Source organism: Egretta garzetta, unplaced genomic scaffold, assembly GCF_000687185.1.
Source record: "Egretta garzetta isolate BGI_Z169 unplaced genomic scaffold, ASM68718v1 scaffold148, whole genome shotgun sequence".
Lineage (NCBI taxonomy): Eukaryota > Metazoa > Chordata > Aves > Pelecaniformes > Ardeidae > Egretta > Egretta garzetta.
Window position 1 is genome coordinate 4,333,921 of NW_009260669.1, and position 21,250 is coordinate 4,355,170.

General features: G+C 45.8%; 1 protein-coding gene across 1 annotated transcript; it reads right to left on the reverse strand.

Annotated features, from left to right (window-relative positions):
• Positions 1-16,978: 16,978 nt before the first annotated feature.
• MEIG1 (meiosis/spermiogenesis associated 1) lies at positions 16,979-21,250 on the reverse strand. The gene is made up of 3 exons (XM_009645667.1): positions 21,140-21,250; positions 19,143-19,298; positions 16,979-17,107 (listed from the first exon to the last, which is right to left on the reverse strand). The coding sequence occupies exons 1-3, from the start codon at positions 21,248-21,250 to the stop codon at positions 16,979-16,981; spliced, it is 396 nt and encodes a 131-aa protein (XP_009643962.1).

Consider the following 21,250-nt stretch of genomic DNA (forward strand, 5'->3'; position numbering starts at 1 on the left):
CCTTCCCCTTCCCCTTCCCTTTCCCTCTCCTTCCCTCTCCTTCCCTTCCCCTTCCCCTTCCCCTTCCCCTTCTCCTTCCTTTCCCCTTCACTTTCGCCTTCCCCTTCCCCTTCACTTTCACCTTCCCCTTCCCCTTTCCTTCTTTTATTCTGTTTTCCTGTCCTGTATTTGTATTCATTAAATACGTTATTAATTTTAAATTTTCATTAATCTTCATTTTGCTAACTCACAAAATACCTTTTCCTCCTGGACATCCCCAGGTGCTCACGGTGACCTCGTTTCTCCAGGTGCATTTCAGGACGAGGATAAACCCATTCGGGCACACCGAATGCCACCTCTCCCTGGACGCATTTCACTTTGTCGTTCCAGCTGGCTCTGTCGCCTCCTCCCGCTCCCGCCCTGCCCCACCACCCGCCTCTCCACGACTTCCCAGGAGGTTTCTTGCCCTGAAAGACAAATTCCACTAAATATCAGTGAAATTTAGTGGAAGTAGCATGGGCATTTCCTTCCCGCGAGGATTTAGAGGCCAGATCTCTAGGTAAAAAGACCAGAAAGAAGAAAAGCAGCTGCCCGTATTAATTGTCCGTGCGGTTGTTCGGTTGGGGGTTGGTTCCTGCTCACCCCCCATCATCCAAGACCCCCCTTTAGGCCGCTGGTCATGGCCCATAGGAGCTCCCCAGCTCTTGACCAAGAGTTCAGCGAAACCAAGCACTTCTCTTGCGAAACATTTCAGTCCTTTTTCAGCGAAAAGCGGTGCTGGGGCGGCCTGGCCTCGGGGCCCGTGCTGTGTACACAGGGCTCCGGTGCACTCGATCTCCACTCAGCCTCCTGTGGTCAACGCGCCTGAAGACCAAAGCACCGCGACTTCAAAGGTGAAACGTATTAAATTCAAGCAAGGCCGGAAAATTATTATCAAGCTATCGACGGCTTGCCTACGTCCTGAGCTGAAGTATGGGGTGGAAAGTCAGAAACACCTCCTGGAACCCTCCAGCCCCTGCTCCCACGCTCGCTGTTGGGTGAAGAGGGGTCTTCAGAACTCAGTGGAGAGACTCTTCATGTCATTTTGAGCCACTCAGGGGGAAAAAAAAAGTCCCATGGGGTGAAGGATGTGGCTTCCTGACACAGAAGTGCTCTTGACCTGCAGAAACCCTACGGCTGGTTTTACGCCCGTTTGTCAGCACTTTCATTCCTGAGCAGCCTCTGGCCCTGCCCGGATTAAATGCTGAGGGGTTGCGTAGGGTCTGGTGGGGGCCAGGGAAGCACCAGGTTGCTGGAGGGGGGCGACCGCGGGAGTCCCCTGCGTTGCGTACCACGTTTATGCTTGGGTTTATGGCTCAAAGGGACAAATGGACACGACCTTCTCCAACAGCTATCAACTAATGACCAATAATTAAGAACAGATGCAAAGCGCAGGCAAAACCAAATGAAAACCACAAACCGTTGCTTGAACACAAATAGCGTCAATAAATGTTTAATAGATGAGATGAAGATGCCAACCAATGGTGGGTGGGTTTCTTAAGATGAACACAACCATTTACCTGTGGTTTCACCCAGGGGTTTCACTTGAGTAGCTCATTGCAAGAGTCCTTTCACATTTCTGGCCAAGGGGGGGGCTGAGGGTGGGTTGTGCTCATCTCAGCCTCTTTAGGACCTAAACTAACAAAAACTCCTTTTCCATTGCTTCCTTCCTTACCTGTCCCCAGTGCCTCCAACACTCGAAGCTCTTCAGATCGTGGTATGAAAGGTATCTCTTGGTCCGGTCAGGAGTAAGAAGACCGGACGTCCTTAGATTTCTAGAACAATATTTTCCATTATCGAATGCCATTAGGATAGCAGCCATTAGGCTGACCTCCGGGATGGAGCAGTCTGTGGTCTTCAGAGGTGGGTCGCCAGTGAGCTGGTGCCATGGCAGCACCAAAATCACAGCTGGGCCTCAGTGGTGGCGTGGGACAACCCCGGCCCCTGCAGGCTGCCTCGTGGCCCTGGGACCAGCCAAACACACCTTGAAGGGGACAAAGCGCTCAGGTGTCCACGCAGAGATGGGAACAGGGGAGTTATTCAGCCCGTGCTTTGCTGTAGCGTCTCGGTTTTTAAATGCTGCACATTTTCTCCACTTAACCCATCTGCATCTCCTGCCCGGAGTGCTTGCTTGTGCATCCAAATGCTTCTCTGGGTGACACGTTCGGTGAGTAAGCAGCAACTTGAATTTGATGAGTGAGAATCTGATGGAGGTGTTGATGTAACAGACCCCATAGATAACACAGCGGAATTTGCAGCCGACTCGGCCGGGCGTCTGCTTTCGAGATACAAATGGGTTGATAACTGGTGTCTCCCCCAGCGGATGACAACGGTTGTTCAGCACACAGTGTGTCTCGTGGAGCTGGGTCCTCTGTCTCAACAGGAGACGTGCTTGGATCATTAGGTGAGAAATGTCCCGTGGGAGCTGGTCTCCTTCATCTGAGTGTCGTGGTTTAACCCGGCTGGCAACTCAGTAAGAGAATATACAGAATATATATAAAACAAGTGAGGCACAATGCAATTGCTCACCACCCGCTGACCGATGCCCAGCCCGTCCCGAGCAGCGATCACTCCCCCCGAGCCGCGATCACACAGCCCGAGCTGCGACAACTCTGCCCACGACCGAACGAACGAACGAACAACCCCCCCCGAGCATGACGTTCTATGGTATGGAATAGCCCTTTGGTCAGTTTTGGGTCAGCTGTCCTAGCTGTGCTGGACTCCCAGCTTGTTATGCACCTGGCCGAGCAGGAGACGCTCAAAAAGTCCTTGAGTAGTCTGAGCACTACTTGGCAACAACTAAAAACATCAGGGTGTTATCAGCATTCTTCTGGTACTAAATCCAAAACACAGCACTGTGCTGGCTACTATGAAGAAAATTAACTCTATCCCAGCTGAAACCAGGACACTGAGAGATGATGCTGCCCGGCAGCGAGTACCTCAGCGAGATCGCGGCCTGTGCACGCGCTCCCGTCCATGATTTTCATTCTCTCCGTCAGTGCACGATGCAGCTGAATTCCTTCGGCAGCTGGGAATGAATAACTCTTTGTAGCGGTAGTCCTCAGGGAGGGGAAGGAACAAGATAAGACTGAAAAGTTGCTCTGAGAGATCATTCATTGGAGGCTGTGCAGGGCTAACAGCAGCAAGAGCCATGCAGGTGTATCAAGACTCGTGGGTCGCTTAGGGACAAACAGGAATTTTTGCCCTAAGCTGGGATTCCCTCCGTCAGAAATGGAAAAGGAGGAGAAAGCTTTTGGTGTCGGTCATCTGATATCCATGAACCAATGTGGTAGAACTGCTGCATGGGCTGATGTGATCCCAGGCAAGGAATGTCCATGGGAAGGAGTACTTTCTGCCATGGTACCAGATACCAGTGAGATTCCCTCTGGAGTCTTCATCGTTTTGACCACTCAAGCTCAGGAGAGACTGTTTTATTCTGAAACAGGTACTGGGAGGAGCTCAGCAGCAGGATGATCAGCACGAGGGCCTGCCTTCCAAGAGAAGACCAAAACGCTTGGCTTGGTTAGCCCTGCGAAAGCGGGGCCAAGAAGGGATGCTGTGGTTTTTATGCACAGCATGGGCAGGAGTAAATGTTAAGGAGGGAGATAAAATGTTTAAGCTAATGGGTTATGTTGGCACAAGAGCAAATGGCTATGAAGGATGCAGCGGTAGTATCGTGTTCAGACGAGGGGGGTTCAGTCAATCGAAGGAGAGCAGCTCTAGCACAACCTTTCAGGCAGAGCTGCAGGGAGCAGAAAACCAAATTGCTTTAAGGATGGAGTTTGATAGACTTGTGAAAAATAGTATAAGGTGGGGAAAGGGGGTTGGCATGGGAAATCAGGCATCCTTTTCAACCTGAAGTCCTTCTCCCACTTTTTTCCATTTCTTTTTCAATTTGGCAGCAGATCCTACTCCATCCATGGACTAGGATGCATTTGGTGTGGTCCCTCTCCTGCAGCCAGAGCCATCAGGAGGCTGATAACACGTGGCTCAGGGCGCAGGATCCACTGAGCTCACGTTCCAGAGCTCAACAAACTTCTGAAACCTTCCTTGGAAAATGAGGCCAAGCCTCTAGTCCTGGCACACGCCGTTAAAGACCTCTCTACCTTAACATTTTTGTTCAAAACACACGTCTCATCCTCGGTGAAAATGCTGTCAGTCCTTCCTGGATATTCCCTATCTTCCTTGGCTGGGCGGTGACGTGGCGTGGGTGTGCAGGGTGTCCACACCACCCTTCTGCAGATGCTCACGCACAGGACAGATCGCACGACAGGGCTGTGGCGTTTCTGCCACATTCCAAAGCTTAGGGGTCCTCTGTTCCCTCTTTGCTACCCGGTGGAATTGAACAAATGATAAAATGATTTGCCCCATTTACTTGGCGATGTGTTCTCTTTCCCGTACAGGTTATTTTTTTGGAAAAAACCTGAATCAGGCTGTACTGTCTGAGAGTGAAGACAAGCTGCTGACACTGAGTTCGTAACGAGAGCAGCCATGTCTGCCACAATTCCGATGCCCCATAACGCTGGCTCACTTCCTTCTACAGTTTAAAGTAAATCTATCAATCTTCAGTGAAAAGTGCTTACGCTTTTCAGGTCTGAAATAAAAAACAACCTGTTTTTTAATGGAGGACATAGCATACAGGGAAATCTCAGCTGGTTTAATGTTGCAAAGGTTTGTTCTGCTCAGGTTGGACACAATTTGCCCTCCCTTGTTCTTGTTGCGTGCGCTTTACATTTACCATGGCTGGCTGCATCTAAGTGTTAGAGCAGTTCCAAGGTTTACATGCTGAGCTTTAGCTCCCCTTTCTCAAAAATAGTCCTGGCATTGCTTCCAAGAAATAGATGTTGCCCATAAATTGCAGAGAGCTGTGGAGTCTCTTCAGACCATCAACACCGTAGACTCGTAAAAAAATATATGCTCTCTCCTGTCTAATATTTTATTTATTCTAAAGGCCATCACGCGGTTTTTCCTGTACTCTGGGCAAAGATTTAATTCAGCACATAGACGAAGATTTTAATGTATCCCAAGGCTAATTATATGTCAATGTCCTTGATGCTGCTGCCTCCGTAGCTCATCAGCTGGCCGTTCGAGTCCCAGGGTGGAGACCGGTCACTCCTCTCTGCAGGCCACCATGCGGTCTTCAGCTCCTCACCCACCCGGCTCTCTGATGCTCTGCCTGTCCTTCCAAGTGATCTAATGCGCTGGGGTTTCTAAGGCATCAATTTATTCCCTAGCTCCTTGTTAACGCTGGCTTTCCGCTGCAATTTATCTTAGTCGCAGCTCCAGCAACAGCCGCCACCGCTCTCCCGTCTCCTTCCCCGTAGCGACTCCAGCTTCCCGACACAGCCGTTAGTGATTACAGCCAGGGAATTGGGTTTCGCGCCATTAAATCAGCCCTCAGCTCCCAGCATGATGGCCCTTTGGCTATTTTATTTGGCACACTTTATTTTGAAAGGATACAATTTTCTTTGGAGCTTTCTAACAAAGCTTCCGCAACCCCAGATTCCCGGAGGACCCAGGAGCTGTTTCCATGTGTTTTTAAGACCAAAGGGAACCTGATCAACAAACTTGCTTCATTACCGTGGACTTTAAACTCATCTCTGTCCTAACACATCATCCAGCAGCTCCTAACCTGGGGAAATGCTCTGGAAGAAGAAAAAATGGGGAAGATGTTTACAACGCTGAGATCCTTCCCTGCCGTCCCAGGAGAGTTGTGTTTGTCTCCCTCTATGGAAAGAGTCACCCAACCCCAGGAGATCGTCCTCGGGAAAATCAGCCCAAGAACTTCTAGCATTGCTCCTCCACCCCAGAGCAAGGGGCATGATTTTTTTCCAATTAATCCCACAATGCTGAGATTGTACAGTTCTTGCCTTTGCATGCTCCGGGGCAACATTTCTGCTGCGAGGATGTGGGATTTCTGAAGGTTGTGTGTGAAAAAGGAAGAGAAACCAAAACCTTTATGTTTTGCAGTTGTCATGGTCAGTTTTACTTAGTGGCTTCCAGTAAGGACGGAGAGGTTTTTAAACTGATACCAAGCGGTGCTAAAGATAGAGTCAAACTGAAAAAAAACCAACCCAAAATTCAGGAAAATATTTCTAGCGTACTCTACTGTAATCTAGTGATCTAGCCAAAGCTGCTTGCTCGCTCCTCTCGACTTACAGCGACTTTCTTTGAGTGCCTGCCTTACAGCTTTTGGAGATTTTCCCTTAAACAAGGATTCAGGCATTATTTTAGCATTAATGGAGACTCCCAAAGGGCAGATGCCACGCGGGGGAACACGGCACTGCTGGAGTGACCAGCACCAGCACCACGGGGCTGGGGCTGACGCAAGCTGCCCTTGTCCACCAGCTCCCTGGACGTTCTGGTCATTGCCTGGGACGTGGGGAGGAGGAACACGAGCCCAACAGGAGGGGGGAAAAACAGTCACAGCCTTTTGTCGTGTGCAGCGAAGGAGAGGTTTGGGGGAGGCAGTCAGCAGAGGGAGGCACGAGCTCGCAGATCCAGCGCCAGCCCCCGGCCTCCCTCCGAGCTGGGAGGTGCAGGCAGCAGGCTCTAAATGGTACTGCGAAACCATTTCATTTTGCTTTTCCCACATCCATGTTTGCCTCTCAGATGCGAGGCTGAACAAATGAAGAAGCTGAAACATTCAGAATCGGGGATGTGTTGTCCAAATTCTTCATTATAATCTTCGCTCTCCTCCAGCAGTTTGAGTTCCATGAGGATTGTGGATGCTCCCTCTTTTACGTTATCTTATTTCATGTATCACAGGAGCCTTCCCATCTGCTCCTTCATGCCCCAAAATCTCAACCGAAAAAGTCACAGCGTTTGATAGAATAAGATTTAGAGAAGAAATATCTTCAAAATTTGCTATTTTTGAGAAAAATTATCTTCAAAAAGAGGAATGTTTCATTAAAATATATATCCACATGCAGATACTGTGAAAATTTCCCTTCTGAGCCTCTGATAACGTGTATAAGCGATTTACCAGCACCCAGCTCTTCTCTCAGGCTGGTGGCAGACTTCAAGTGGGGCAGCACCCATGGGCCCGCTTCACAACGTCCCTTTGAGGAGCAGGGGAAAGGCGCCGGAGCCGTCACCGGCCGCTGCCCTGCTTGGAGGCCATGCCCCAGCTGCACGGCGAAGCCGTCCCTCTCATCTGCTGCGCTTGCCAATGGGACATCGCTTGTCAGCCCAGGGAGGGTGGCAGCAACACCGCAGGGAAATCTGGATTGCTACTGTACTTTCAAGAGGGGAAAAAAGTGCTACTTGTAATAAATCACAAAAGGGCATAGAACAACGGTACCACCTCCTGATTTTGCGGGTTTTCTATCTTGTCGTTTAAGCTTTCAGCAGCAGGATGAACAGAAAAGAAAAATCTCCCCCTCCTTGTCCTTCCTCGTTATGTGCATGTGGTTCCCTTGGCACCGCCACGTCCTTGAGATGTGGAATTTTGTGATGTTCTCCGTGGAGAGGTGCGATGAAAGACCTTCCTCGCCCACAGCAAGCACGCTTCACCCTGCCAGGAGGGATCACAAGTTGCTCTTGGGGAGATTCTGATTGGACACGAGAGGGAAATTTTTCACCATGAGAACAGTCACCTATTGGAATAATCTCCCCAGAGGAGTGGTTGACTCCACCACGTCGGACACTTTTAAGACTCAGCTGGACAGGGTGCTGGGCCATCTTGTCTAGACTGTGCTCTTGCCTAGAAAGGTTGGACCAGATGATCCTTGAGGTCCCTTCCAACCTGGTATTCTATGAGTCTATGATCCCACCAGCAGTGAGGGTCTGCATGACTCCTGCATCTTCTCAAGCCACCTCAAGGCTACCTGGCAGCTAAGCACATCCAGGAGAAGGGTTTCCTTCCCCAAACTCCGTGTCCCCAAGGCACACGCTCCATTAAATGGTGGTTAGCCATGGGATGACTAAAACACCAGCCTGAAATCCAGACTGCACAATCCTGCGCTGAAATATTTCTAGCTGGCACTGCCAGCAGCCATGACCTTTTTCTTCTCCATGGGCTGTGCAATTCAAAACCGGCAGCAGCTACAGCCTCTGAATTGAAGAGCGAGTCATTTAAATCCTATTTGCACAGGGGAGCTGTTCTCTTACTGAAAGTTTATGGTTTCCAGGGAGTTTGAAGGTGGAGGGGAGCTGTTCTCTTACTGAAAGTTTATGGTTTCCAGGGAGTTTGAGGGTGGAGGGCTCCATCCCCCGTGAAAGGTGTGAACCTCTCGTCTCGCAGTCTTGCAGGGCACCAGTCACTGCTTTTCTTTAGGTAATTCTGGGCTGAGGTTGATGATGATGGTTAGAAACTGTGGTAGTCCTCAGGCGGTAAAATAAGATGTTCCAGAAGCAAAACCTCTGAAGCGCCTATTTCTTCATCTTCCCTGCAGCTCGTCGCTGATGCCTCAAATCAGACAAGGTGCATCTGATCAGATGGGCACAGAGGAAAATACTTTCTAACCCCTTTTTTCTTTATTGACAAGTGTAACAACTTCATTAATTTGTCCCTGATTAGACCCTTTTTTCTTTATTGACAGAGTCCTAGTGTAACAACTTCATTAATTTGTCCCTGATTAGAGTCTGTTTACCCAGCCTGGCATCATTCCTTTTCCTTTTAAGTAGCGGATCATGTTGAGCCTCCATGAGTCTTCTGGCATCGATCCAATTTTCCAAATACCTAAAAATTGGTAAATTAGAGAGTCCTGAACTATTGGTCTTAAGACCGGGAGTGTACACGGCCCCGTACTTCTCAGCTATAGGTGTTTATATTTAGCAGATGATGCTTCACATCCTCCTCAGTTACAGATGGTAAATTATTTCATCTGCTGTGGATGGATCCTCCTACTTTGCTCCACTATAGTAAAGCATTATGAATATTTGGTGAGGGTTTTTTCAATCTGATGGATGTAAATGGTAAAATTGTAAATAACAGAGAAGCTATTCCGAACTAAGATTCCCAATGGCATTTTAATGTCCTCCTACTGCCTGTAGCATGCTTAAGCTTTTATATTTCTTCTGTTTCTTTTGCGTTGCATCCTCAATAATCTCCATGCAGTATACCTACTGTCAAAGAGTATCTCTTCTAAACACCTCTTCTGAACTCATCCTTCAGGCACATAAATCTTTTCTGTTGAAATATTGCTCTGGTCTGATGAAATATTAATCCAATGACATTTTCAATAAATCTGTGTGTTTGTAGTTGCAAGGGTGGTGACCTTTCTCACTTGTTGGCACCACAGTTGTAAGTAATAGGCTATCAAAGAGATATTTTGTGTTTTTAATGAGCATCTCCTCAAAACAGTGATCTTTCAGCCCTTGGTGCATAGACCTCCTCCTTTCTGAAGAGTCGATGGAGAGAAGTGGGGTCCCTCTGGGCTGCGACTCTAATTCCTTCTGAAGAAGGTGAAGATGGATCTGCTGGGGAGGTGAGGATAGGAGTCAGCAGGCTCTGCCCACTGCAGGCGCAGAACAGGGCTACAGAGCAAGAGCTCTGCTGTCTGCAGCTTCAGGAGACCAAAGCCATGCAAAGAGGCAGATCTGCTGGGCCACCCTCCCTGTACTGGGCGTGCCTGGCTCCAGCCCATCTCTCCATCCACAGCATCCTAGCACCTACCTCCTAGCGCCCACGCCCCACCCCCTGGCTCTTCCCTGCTTGCATCCCAGAGTTGGCTGTTCCTCAAAAACCATCGTGTATTTGGCACAAGCACGTTCCCCAGGGCAGTGCAGCGCAGCTGACCTCCTCTAGACACCTGGGGCAAAAACAAAGAACCTGCCACAGGTCCAGTCTGCTTGCTTTTTGCTCCATCCCCCTTCCAAAATGAAGCAGCTGCCAGCAGCTTACCCACCCAGGCAGGACACCTTCCCCTTGGCTGAGACCTTCGGGCGCTCCAGCCAAAGCAGGACGAACATCTGCAGCGAGATGCTGGGACTGCATCCTGCTTCCCCAGCCAACAAGAACTGAGCTGCTGCCAGCAAGGGAGGAGGTTTCTGTGGGTACAAGATCGCTGGCAAAATGCTGGTGCATCTGCCTGCTTGGCTCCCTAACCAGGCTCGTCCTTCCCTGAACTCATGTGCCCTTTTCTCCTCCCTCCCCCATGCTCCTCCTGGCTTTCAGCCTTCCCTTCCCTTTGTCTCCATGTCCCTGGAGCCCGGACATCTGCAGCAGCAGGACAGAGATCCTGCGGAGTAGGTGCCTTTACACGGCACCATCCTTGGCACGGCCGCCAAGCCGCCTGCTTCGGGGAGGGTGGCGTGAGGACATGTGAAATGTGAGAGCATCTGGTTCAGAAAGTTATTTGGTTAAGGATTATTCAGTACCATAGAAATAACAAATAACGAGGAAAATGCTAAATTAAACAGACAGACAGCAAACATTAATGAGCAGGTGATAAGAGAGAGAACAACGGAGGCCAGAGCCTGTCAGGCACCAACTGATGGGACATTAAAAGATTTACTCCAGCCCTGGGGAGGGTCAGCCTCGATTTGTAACTGATAAGAAGGAGGAGATGTGGTTAGCATGAATATTAGGGGATACTTGAGGGGGTTTGAGGTGAGGGACAGCAGGAAACTTACTCTGGGATGCTATGGGAAAGGAGCACAGGCACAGAAAGGGGAGGATCAGGGTGGAACGGGTATGGGAAGATAGAATCATAGAATCATAGAATCACTTTGGTTGGAAAAGACCTTTGAGATCATCGAGTCCAACCTTTAACCTAACCCTGCCATCCCACCACTAAACCACGTCCCTAAGCACCTCATCTATCCTTCTTTTAAATCCCCCCAGGGATGGGGACTCACCCACCTCCCTGGGCAGCCCATTCCAGAGCCTGACAACCCTTTCGGTGAAGAAGTTTTTCCTAATGTCTAGCCTAAACCTGCCCTGGCACAGCTTCAAACCATTCCCCCAGGAATGTTGAACATACGCAAGCTCGTTGGGCAGGATGGGATGCTGGCTGGTGTCATGGAGAGGGTGCTGTCATCCTGGAGAGGCTGGGAGGACTGGGGGAGATTGCTGATGGCTGGAGAAAGGCAAATACCACACCTGTGTTTAATAAGGGCCATCAAGGTGATCAGGGAGGTGCAGCCTGCTCAGCCTGGCCTCAGTCTTTGGAAAGACTGCAGAACAAATCTGTTTGATGGTGAGGAGGGAGGCTGGCAGGCGCCTGACGGAGCCCTGCCCCTCATCCCTGCAGTCTGGCCTGTCTTCTCATTAAATCCCACTCTTAATTACCTTTTCTGTGTCATCTTCCCCTCTATCCCGTGTGCCAGCCCCTGGCACATAGTCACCAGTCACCCTCCGAGGTGCTGTATGAGAGCATGCTGGGCTTCAGACTCGAAGCAAATGCAAAGTCTCAACAGCAGCAAGAAAGAAAATGTGTTTAAGTAATTACAACCTGCCAGCAGGTGCTCAGCACAGGCAAGCTGCTAAGAAAGCTGCTCCTGCAAATAAATATCAGTCCAGTGGAACTAGGGTAGTAGGAGGGAACCTGCAAAGACCGTAGGGCAACTCCACACGAGCTGCTTTCAGACAGACTTCACTCGTATCGGACAACGTGAGGAACAGCGGCATCAACAGCTGTTGAGATACAAACTCGTCTTTGAACAGCTTGAAGCCGGTCAATCATTTTCAACACCTTGAAACAAGGGAACCATATCTGAAAAGCAAAAGGTTGAGGTTCACGTGTCTTCAGAGCTGGAAAGGCAACTGTCCCCTGGGGCACCAAACTGGAAATGCAAATGCCTATGCCATTTCTTTGTGCGGTGCTTTGAGCTGCTCTGACTGCAAAGCAATCAAATAACCACAGTACGGCTTTCAGACAACACCGTCCCAGAACGAACCCAAGTAAAGGCTGAAAACACGGAAAACCATCCGAGAACACACAAATGCAGCCTTTATTTTCCCAGCGTAACTGGATGAACTCAGAGAGGTTGCACCCTTGCCATTTCACTTGTAGCTGTCAAACACAATGCCTGAAAAGTAGGTCTTGGAAAAGTTTGGGTTACCTCCTTTTACGAGCCTGAACAGGCACAGGAAGCATTTATCCTTGTCTTGTACAAAGCCATGAAGTGAATTGGTATCAGGCTTGAGCAGCTGGGAAGCACTGGCTAAGAGGTAGCCTTGCCATCATCCGTTTGTGGAGCTGCTGCAAACGGGGCCTGAAGGTATTACAGGATTCCCTGATAAGAGGAATACCAGCAGATAAGAAAAGGACCTTGGAAAGTATTTTCAGGGAATTACTTTTTATTAAGTCTCAAATCAGCAAAATAGCACGTGTTTTCACCTCTAGGCGATAAAATGGAGAGCTGTGATTTTATCTCTCTTTTAAGTCGCTAAAGTTCAGTAAAAAAAAGTTTTCGTAATGGCATTGAGAAATAAGTTTTTTATCTTGATATGAACTGTTGTGTCACCTCTAAAATGAAGCACAGCTTCCCCAGATTGCTTGCTTCCCGTACTTTTTCACAACTTGGCGACCTTAAATTAAGACACCAGTAAGCTAACAGTTCTCAGCATGCTTAAAACTGAGTTGACAGACAGAACATTTCAGTTACAGATTTATCAAACCAGAGAGAATACTGACACATTAAATTATGTTGACAGCTTCTTTGACTGAAGGAGCTACATCCAGCGTAACGGTAGCAGAGGAGAACTTGTTCGTAGTGGAGCATCAGCTTCATCCTCAACAAGCACAGCTGAATACCAAAGCCACGGCGGGAAGAGCTTTGACCGGCTGGAGGAGCAGGTCTGTGAGAACCTCGCGAGGTTCAGCCAGGCCAAGTGCAGGGTCCAGAACCTGGGGTCAGCGCAACCCCCAGCATCAGGGCAAGCTGGGGGATGAAGGGGCTGAGAGCAGCCCCCCCAGAGAAGGACTTGGGGGTACTGGGGGGCAAATAGTTGGATGTAATCCAGCAATTATGTGCTTGCAGCCCAGAAGACCAACTGTACCCTGGGCTGCATTCCCAGCAGCGTGGCCAGCAGGGCGAGGGAGGGGATTCTGCCCCTCTGCTCTGGTGAGACCCCACCTGGAGCCCTGCGACCAGCTCTGGGGCCCTCAGCACAAGAAGGACATGGACCTGTTGGAGCGGGGCCAGAGGAGGGCCAGGAAAATGATCCGAGGGCTGGAGCACCTCTGCTATGAGGCCAAGCTGAGAGAGCTGGGGCTGTCCAGCCTGGGGAAGAGAAGGCTGCGGGGAGACCTGACTGCGGCCGTTCAGTACCTAAAGGGGGCCTATAGGAAAGACAGGGTCTTTTTAGCAGGGCCTGCTGCATTCTCACAAGGGGCAATGGTTTTAAACTGAAAGAGGGTAGGTTTAGACTAGGCATAGGGAAGAAATTCTTCACTGTGAGGGTGGTGGGACACTGGCACGTGTTGCCCAGAGCAGCTGTGGCTGCCCTGTCCCTGGGCAGGTTGGACAGGGCTCTGAGCATGTCCCGTCCCATGTGGTGGGTTGCGAGATGGGTGATTTTTTTTGATCCCCTGAGGGTTTGTGTACGAATGAAATGCTGATCTGTGCTTGGCAGAGCCACGTGGCTGGTAGAGTCACGACAGTCACTCATAGGAACAATCTAACTGGTAACTTTATTAACTGGCAAACTTAACGAGCAAACAAAGGCAATTTGGAACTATTTTCTGCACAACCCAGTGCACATTGTCCAAAACTTATCTACATGAATATATGGTAGAGAAGTGGAGAAAGAGGAGCAAGAAGAGAAAAAGAGGAGCAATAAAACAAAAAGAGAGAAGAGGCGGATAGGGAATGGAGAGATGTCACCACCATTGGATCCCGCGTTGTCGTCTTGTGGCGGAGTCTGGATCCGTAGGTGATGGGTCGACAAGGCAAAACGTGTGTGCTCATCCCGATCCAGTCTCGTTAGTCCAAGACCACCCCTGGGGCTGCGACTGTCTCGCTTCTGCACAGCCAAGTGTTCCAGAGAGCTCTCGAATTGTCTCGGGGGGTGTCAGTGGGGCGGGGAAGGGTCTTTGGCGATGACGTGCTCCCCACATGAACACCTGTTGACCGGCGCGTGCTCGGTTGTTGCCCGATGGAGGAGCCACAGGGCTCCCCCCGCCCCTCTCTGTTCCCCCTCTGCCCACACAAGTTTTTTGAGACAGGGAAATATCCGACTGCCCGGTCGGCCTTGGACAGAGCAACCTGGCTTGGTGCAAGGTGTCCCCGCCCGTGGCAGGGGGGTTGGACCAGGTGATCTTCAAAGGTCCCTTCCAACCCAAACCTTTTTACGATTCTAAGGATTAACTCAAGCAGGCATCCTTATACTAGATTAATGTTATTTTGTGATCACAGACAAACTTGAACTCAGGCAAGAAGCCCTATACCTGCTACTTTTTACAGAGAGGAACCCCTTTGGCTTCATAGCTAAGGCCGTTACACAGCTAGGGTCTTTAAAAAAGAGAGTGGTTTTAAGTAGCCTGAAGTTTAGCATGAACTGGAGTTAAATACGGAAACAAACTGAGGACAATTATAAGTGAAACAGTCAGTGCCAATGGAGAACCTGCTATTTTGCCAGTGAAGTGAGTGAACTCCCAAATACAGCATTAGGGCTGACAGAGGCTGTGCCTGTAAACTGGTCTCCAGCACGAATTACAAAGCTTTTCTTTCCTTTCCATCCCATTAATCTTCTAAATATGACAGTGAGATTCAACCTTTTAGCACACTGACAATGCTGCAGAAAGTAAGCAATAAAATCCAGGTACTTCACTGTCTCAGAGGGAGAAGGATCTGCCAACTCATACAAAATCAGCATCTCAGAAGTGGAACATGAATTCCCGTGCTACTTGTCTGAAATGAAATCTCCATGGGCTGTATGAAATGCACAGTCATTGTTTTAAAGAGTAAAACGAGAGAGGAAGCAACCAGCAGTATTGCAAAAATATTGAGGTGCAGTTAGGTAAAACGAGGGAAGTCCAGAATAATCTTTTACATTTGTTTCAATTTTTAAAATTTCTTTTTCAAACAGTCAAGCTCTAAAAAGTTACCTGCAGTTTTAACTTCTGTTCTTGAATACCCAGCTTTGCCTTTTTAATAGACTGAGAAAATGGCTGTACCAAACATTCTCACTTACTCTGTGTGTGCCGACAGCAATCATTTCTCCCAATAAATTTGAGTTGGCCATACAACACATCTATTGTCGTGAATTTTTTAAAGGCTCTTTTCATGTCCACTGGAAATTTTTTTTTAGGAATCTATGACATTAACAAAGTGAGATCCATCATCTTAAAGTGACAAAAAAGATGGACTATCCTGAGAATTGTTCTGTCCCCAGTATTTGATTGCAAAGTGTGCAAAAAGTCCTCTCTTAAAAAGTACATCCAGAGCAATCCAAATGAAAAAGAAATCATAATGAAAATCTGAAGTGAAATTGACTGTAGCAATGCTTTATTTCTGTCATTGCAGTAACTATTTATATGCCATTAAACCCTTCCTGGAATAAAAAAGCTTCACAGCTGCTTCTGGGTACCTTTCAGTCATTTCTCTAACAGAGCTCATAAGAATTTAAGCTAAAAATTTCCACCAAGTCTAAATAAGGTGACCAGATCATCGTCACCTATTGTCAATGAGATCTTTTGAACACAGCATCTATACTAGGTATTTTGACTTGGGCTCCTAAGTCCTCTATTTCGCATCTTGAGTTGCCCACCAGCTTAGGTTCAAATGAAGGAAGAATATCTGTAAGACAGATGGTCAAATGCACACTGCTAATCCATGCCTAAAACTTAGTTTAGCTCCGCCTTGGTTTACAGTTTAGAGACAGGAGATACTAATAACATTTTTTCTGTAGCTACCACGAACACACCTACTGGTTTACATAACAATAATCTGTTTTACTGGTCAATTATCTAGCGTTTTGGCATCTTAAAGTATTTTACTTACATTCCCTGATGAGTGAAGGTAAGTATGGTGCCTGGCATTTACCGTGTGTCTCAGAGTAGCATACGTACAGACAGCTTCTGCAGAGCTGACGTCACAGCAACGTGTTTAAAGCAAACATTACATATCTACATATAGAAGAAATGAATTGTGCCCGGAAGAGCCAACTTCTCTCCATTCAGAACAAAAGGTGTCCAAATAACAAGGTCAGGTGTAGCTGTTGACAATGTGACATTTGGAGTTAGATGAGATGAATTCTGCCCAGAAATCCCACATACCATCTGTGTAAGTTACCACGCCTTAAATATTACATGGTATGGATTTCACGTTCTCCCTGCAGTTTCGTACTCCCTGACCCCACCATATGTAAATCCACAATCTTCCCCCCCATAAAAAGGCATATGCTACCAAGTCAATTAATACTTCCTCCTCAAGTAATTAATACTTCCACCTCCCCAAAATACTTTGGGGATACCTTGCCTATTGCTCAGAAAGACATTTTTGTTGTGACTGTTTCTATCACAATAACCAGTTTTTAAATCTGCAGCTTAGCACCGGTTCGTGCTACTTGATACAGTGTCCTTCACTGAAGATGACTGATGCTCCACTTGTTGTTCTTGCTATTCTCCAAGGCAACTTTACTCTTTTGGCCTTACTTTGGCCCTCTGCAGCCTCATAACCTTTAGCTACACCAAGACACTGTGGTTGACATTAGCCAGTGTCAACAAGATTGTATTGTTTTGAATAAAGATTGATGCCTCTACTTACAATGGCTTTTGCACATAGTTAACCCAAATATATGTTGCCCATTTGCAGCTTTTTATCTTTTTGATGTCAAAACATTTCTAACTAGGAAAATGAGGGATAATAAGGTTTTGGATTATAGCAGGAAAAAATCGAAATTCCTATGTCTGTAGTTCCAGGCTTCTCCACATTTCCTATACTCCCCCTTCTATCCAAGAATGACATCAATACTTAAGGTAAGTCTGATTACACAAATCTCATTTACTTACAGATTCTAACAAACAAACAGATTTATAAAAAGCACAAGCAAATTAGAATAACAAAACTAATACACATAAACTTTCACTTTAGGGACTTCTTTGTCTTCGCATTCTCTTTGTTTATTGTAGTAATAGAATGTATTATCCCTTCTCTGAAGTTTCTTAACAAATCCAGTTTCTGGCCAACACTCTACCTATAAATAGAATAAAAAGGGTATACATTCACCTGAACATGCTCTCATTGAATGGCATTTGTGCATTTGATTGGAAAGAATATAGGGCATACTTCCATGGGAAAACCTCATTTGCATTTGAACACTACTTTGCTATTAATTTGCTTAGCTTTTAAAAAAAAATTAAGAGCAAGATGTCAGAAACCAGTTTGTTTTCTGGTCTAGTATAAAGAATTTTGTGATTGGAAAAGTCTAGAAATAACGATTGAAGAATTTTCAATAGACTAGAGTCATTTAAAATGTAGACAACCCAAAGCTTTCAAAATACACTGTTTAGGAAAAAAACATTGATGCTATTCAGTACTCTGAGAGGCTGAAAGATTCCACTTCTGTAAGAGTGACACGCACTTTCTTCGGGATCCTTCTGACCGTGAAAAATCTGTATGTTGTGCCTTTCATTAACAATTCCATAAAAACAGAGCGAGCTGTATGTGTCATAGTCTCAAATACAGCAGGATCAGTCCTGCAGGAAACCAGCACCACCCTGGTACTCTTCAGTGTTCCACAACGTGAAGCTTTAAATGAAAGGCTCGAGCACTTGTACGTTCAGCAGCTTTATGGCTTTAGTAGCTATCTGCAGCTTGAACACCTATGACTACTTGCGGTCAAACTGAACCTTAAAAATCAGGTAAAAAGGATCTTATTTCTCTTCCAGGCAGGGTTGACAATAGGATGTCAAACTACAGCATTCTCTAATTGGGAGAGCCCCAGAAGTGGTAGTTTCATCACTTACCTTATTACTTTAGGCACACAGCTGAGTTATTTGCATTCTCTGTCTAAACATAAGAGCCTTAATATTCATTCCACCTATATTATAATTGCATCATTAATAACAACTGCATTGTGGAAACATAATATGGAGTAAACAAGACATTTCAAAATGTGGAAATTGAAAGAGAACCACTGCCAGATCCTGGCGAGTTTGAACAGAATGCATGCTCATTTTATGTTGTGTTCTTTAACTTTTATCAGGGTTGGTTATGCCCTGCCATAAATCTTAAACAAATTGATTCTACCACACTAATTAGAGGATTTCCTTTTGCACAGTTAAAGGAATTTACAACACAGCCTTTACAGTGTTATCTGAGCCCATGACAAAGGAATAAACTGCATCTTATTATGCACATGCAACATTTTGCTATATTTTGAGTTGACTGGATGAGGAGTGACTTTCTTAGGAACATTCTGCACTTACGTGCGCAGGAGGTTAAAATCTTTTAAAAGACGATTTTTCATACTACATATGCTGCTTTGGAAGATACATTACAGAGCTCTAATAAAGTTAATATGTTGTTTGCTGTATTAACCTCTTGCTTGCTATTTTGATTCAAAAGTAGCCACTGAATCTCTGGCCATTCTTCGTTATCCCATTTGATGTGCTAGGGAGCATTGCCATCAGCTGCAGAGAGCAGAGGACCAAGTCCTTGATGTTCTACTCAGCTGATAAATGCCTGTGTCACAACTCCCCTTACCACAGTCAGCATCAGATATTTCCATTGTGGAGAGTTTCAACAGAAGCCAACTTTTGGGTGTGCACGAAGTCTGATGATGCTACCACGGAATTCAACAGTGAAACTGAAGTCGGTAGCAATGACACAGGCCTGGCTCCCTGGACAATGCATGAGTTTCTTGTCAGGTCTATTAGCAGAGTATTGGGAAAACTTCACAGAGGACTAACTTTGATAAATTCCTTTCCTCAAAACTAAATTATTCTTCTAGATAGCACCTACATCTATTTAAAGAAATTTATAATGCTTCTAAATGCATAAGAGGGAACAACAGCACAGGCTGGGTAGTGTTTCTGTTTAATTTCTGCGAAATAAGTTATTCTGCACAGTTGTTAATAGCCCAAGAATTCAAGTCAGACCTAGGAGAAAAAACTGTATCAGAAATTAGCCTAAATGAAAGGAAATAAGTGGCACCTCCAATTTTATTTAATCTTTTAACATGAGACAGAAGTTTAAAGTAATAACACTTGCAGAGTTCTAGAACTTACCGTATCAACTTGTTTTACTTGTTTATATTCAACCTCATCTCTGTATCCAGCTTGCTGAAATCTGTATAAGTTCTCTACATCATCTGACCATGTTTTGGCATGGTGTATAGATTTGGGTTTGATGTCAGCTTTAGCCATGACTCCAGAAACTTCAGACTTTTTCCTGAAATTAGATTTTTCAAAATTAAATACAGAAGATGGAAGCAAGCAATTTTTTTAGGGACATAGAGAAATAGGTAGACTATAATTTAAAATAAAGGAAAAACAGACAATATAATATTATCTTCCCCTCAAAGTCTGAGGTTAAAAAAGAAAAATGTTATAAGCAGTTGGAATCAAATTAAATGTACTACTTGGTCTCAAACAAACCCAACTCATCTATACTTTTATATACACCTCTATACCTCAACTTAGCCTACCTAAAATTTATTTGTGCATATTGATGCATTAAAAATATAAAAAATACAGTATTTTTCTTTTAATTTCACAACTTTGCAGTTGCTATTCCTTTGGGACAGGCAGTTTTTCAGGTTTTTCTTTCTTCCTACTGAAGGGACACCAAACTGGGAACCACAAAATAAAGAGCTGGGCTGTTAAAAAAGAACAGGAAACACAGGATGGGAGAGGACGGGAAAGAAATGCACTGCCAGTCACATGGCCACGGTGGAGCTGACACAGAAGAGGTCTTAAGAAATAAACTGAATACAGAGGCAAGGCACACAGCCTACCAAAATTCATCCTATTCCACCCTTGCCCTATCAAAATCTGCACTGACTGCCATCGACATCCTCCTCACACAAAACCCATTTGCTCAATCAGCTGAGAAACAGCAAATAGGCTAAGCAACTGCTAAATCTGAACAGAGCAGAACTGGGACAAGATGAAACTCAAACTGGGGGGGAAAAATAAAATAAGCAAGCAAAAAAAAAATTGTGGAGTCAGTAAAAATTCACTAGGATGGGTTTGAACTATGTTTCAAAAAAATACGAATCATTTGACCTCTACCTTATATCTGAACTTCACTGCATTTGCTTTCTTGAGTGTATCTTATTCTGCTACTAAAATAGAACTTTATGCTGCTTCTGCAAGCAAAACACACAGAACACTATCATGCCTAGCGGATATGATCAGAAATGAGTCCTTTCCTAGTTTCGTAATGTCACCAAGCTTCAGCTTCATAATTAGGAAGGTATCTTCAAAGAAGGAGAAAAAGCTTCTGGATTTTGTAGTGAGAGGATGAACACAGTCTCACTCCCTGTGGGTAGTACGCTGCCTTCAAATCCTGCGCACAGAGTAAAATTTCCTTACTTAGCAAGTTCCTGTATCAACCGAGAGCTTGAAAAGTTGAATGCTGATGTCTTATCAAATGTACAAATGCCCTTAAGTCTGTTAGAAAGGCAGAAAAGTAGAAAAAAAAAAATAAAATTGCACCACAGCATACAAATCTTTGGGAAAGTGATATCAAGAATTATTCATACCATAACGTGGAAATAGCAGAAGTCTGCATTTCAGTCACCTAACTGTATGAGAGCCATCAGCACACAAAGAAAGGGCCTTTCATCTCTCACTGCACACACTTTAATAAAGATCAATAAAAATATGCAGAAGGGCTCTCTTCTGGCACAGTTCAGCACTCCAAACATCCTTTTACCAGGCTCTGCAGCATTTTGTAATTGAAGGCAGACATTTGCTAAAAAAGCAAAAAGGTGATTTTCCCACCCAGTTATGAGGTGTCACATACAAATTCACATGCTGAGCAGATATCCTTATTATAAATCTTTGGTGAACTCTTTGAGATACCTATCTCAACATAATTTTTTTTCTCCTTTGCCATGAAGGGCAGTTTGTAGCCATTGCAGAATTTTTCATACACTGTATGCTCATCTATGTTTGATGAGAACTGTTCTCAGTCTGGGACTCTAGACAGTCAATATTTCTAGCAATAACATTAGATCTTAATAAATGCTAAAGTATAATGAATTTAAGTGTCTTATGACAACTTGCATGTTACTAGTGTTAAGTACTTCTTTACAGGATGTACTGAATTCATCTAATGAATGTGCTTCTTCAAGGCATCTAGATATGCATGGCACTTCCTGCGTCACCAT